We start from the raw sequence: 2,549 nt of genomic DNA on the forward strand, positions 1-2,549 counted from the left end.
GTTATATACAAATGTAAACCTCGGTATAGCTGTTATAAATAGGCCAGAACATTTTTTTTTCTTCCACCAGGCTGCAAACATGTTTGTATAGGGTTAGGGTTGGGCCTTTTACCATGGGGGTCTATGGGGATTATCTCACTTTCAGAGCCCTAAAGTGACCATTTAAAGATAACCGGAGGTTGCTGCTTGGTCAACACACGAGCAAACCCCAAGATATTTAGTCACTTAGCCACCCTTCCTGCCAATATCTTGAATGAACCTTCATTAGATACACATAATGAAGCTTCATTGTTGCCAAGTTACCATTGACCTATCAACGAGCGATGCACCAAATAAAAGTCTTCACTTCTAGTCGAAGGTGGAGGCAGGACTGTGTCTAAGCAGCTGCTGTTAGACATTGTGCTTATTTAATGAATGTACATTCACATATCTTTTATTTACTGTAGCAGCTTATAGGATTTCTCAGTGTTCAAGCTTCCTTTGAATGTTGGTTTACCCCAATTTTAACCAGCTACAGTTTCATTTCTCATGTCTTGTTGGTGTGTTTGTTTCTACCATCACTTTAATGCATTATATGAGAATGTAAAGTGTTTTTTTGTTTGCCATCCGTCTGTCCTGGAAGAGGGATCCCTCCTCTGTTGCTATTTCCTTTCACATTTTCTCCCAATTTCAAGGTTGTTATTGGAGTTTTTTCCTGATCTGATCTGAAACCTGTTCTATGTTGAGCTTAAAATTAACACTTTGTCTTTGCAGAATCAGTGTCTATGTTACTGTCAATAACTCTGCAAACATGTGTCTTTTGTAGAAACGACTTTCAGGTACAACTCTTCATTGTGTAACTTCATCAAATCTTTAAATACCATTTTAATCTTTAAAAAAAAAAGGTGAATCAACCATTTTATGAACTAGATAGATAGTACTAGGAGCAGTGTAGATGTTGACTTTGTAGACATATGAGAATGTAAAGTTGTTTTTTGTTGCTAATAGCATATGTTACTGTCAATAACTAACGACCTTCAGGAACAACTCTTCATTGTATAACTTCATCCAATATTGAAATACCATTTTAAATTGAACTATTTCAATTTACGTGAATCAACCATTTAATGAACTGATATAACAAAAATAACCAAATGTATGCGTCTTATTTACAGTGAGTCATTGTTATTGTGATGTGAACACATTTAGATTCAGTGTGGTAACTTTATTAAGACTTTTTTTAAAGATCTTCAGGTACATGTCTTTGATTTTCTGCAACTGTAACTCTATATAACTTTGAACATATAAAAGTCTGTATTGCTACATGATATAAAGCTATGGAAAACAGCACTTTTGGTAAAGACATCCTGATCCTAGAAGGGTTCAATATCCCCTCCCAGTCTTATATTCCTTCCTTCATCCTCCTCCTAATCGTATACATCTTCATCATGGTGTCCAACATTGGCCTGGTGGTGCTGATCTTCAGGAGCAGCGGCCTCCACCAGCCCATGTACCTCCTGCTGTGCAACATGAGCATCAATGATGTGTTCGGGGCCACCGTCATCATCCCTCATGTTCTCCGGGGCCTCCTGACGCCGGACTCGCAGCGGGTCATCCGGTACATGGACTGCGTTGTCCAGGCCTTCTGCGTCCACCTCCACGCCAGCGCCTCTCACACCGTGCTCATGATCATGGCGTTCGATCGCTACGTGGCCATCTGCAACCCTCTGCGCTACGCCACCATCATGACCCACAGGATGGTGCTAGTTCTGTCCGTGTGGGCGTGGGTGATCCCCCTCCCCATGGTGGGGATCCTCATCGGCCTCAGTGTGCGTCTGTCTCGCTGCAGGTGGATTATGGTCCACTTCACCTGCAATAACGCCTCCTTATTCAAGCTGTCCTGTGAGAGCGTGCTCATCAACAACATCTACGGCCTTGGATACACCGTGGTCCTGCTGGGTTCGTCCATCGGCAGCGTCACGGTCACCTACCTGAGGATCGCCATGGTTTGTCTGCGCAGTAAGAACAAGACTCTGAACAGAAAAGCACTGCAGACCTGCGCCACACACCTGGCCGTCTACGCCATCCTGCTGGTGTCCGGCTTCATCATCATCATTCTGCACCGCTTCCCTCAGCTGGTAGCCCACAGAAAGGTGGCGGCGGTCATGCTACACGTGGTGCTGCCCGCCCTGAACACTCTGATCTACGGCCTGCAGATCAAAGAGGTCCGGCAGAGGGTTATGGCTCTGTTTCATAAGAGTAAAGTCGCTTTAATGGATGCTAAATGACACGGTGTTGATTATGTTGAAGTGACTGGATAGCAGTGTATCTACAGAAATACCCCTGACCCATAGTGTAAATCATGTTATTATAATTGAGGCTTCAATGAACTGCATTGTTCCAAAATACATCTTATATTTCAATGTATGAATGCATTAAGGCTGTAAATAGTGATTATATCCAGAATAATATTTAAATAAAACCTTATGAACTTGGTTTTTACGGATCGTTTCATGACTCTTATTACTCTGACAGTGTTTTCAGTTTGGTTTGTCTGTCTGTAGGATTAC

The 2,549-nt window shown here is 42.4% G+C and overlaps 1 protein-coding gene across 1 annotated transcript; it reads left to right on the plus strand.

Moving 5' to 3' along the window:
* Positions 1-1,316: 1,316 nt before the first annotated feature.
* LOC117469514 (olfactory receptor 52D1-like) lies at positions 1,317-2,267 on the plus strand. Its single transcript, XM_034113943.1, has one exon. The coding sequence runs from the start codon at positions 1,317-1,319 to the stop codon at positions 2,265-2,267; it is 951 nt and encodes a 316-aa protein (XP_033969834.1).
* Positions 2,268-2,549: the final 282 nt, after the last annotated feature.

This window comes from Trematomus bernacchii, unplaced genomic scaffold (genome assembly GCF_902827165.1).
Source record: "Trematomus bernacchii unplaced genomic scaffold, fTreBer1.1, whole genome shotgun sequence".
NCBI lineage: Eukaryota > Metazoa > Chordata > Actinopteri > Perciformes > Nototheniidae > Trematomus > Trematomus bernacchii.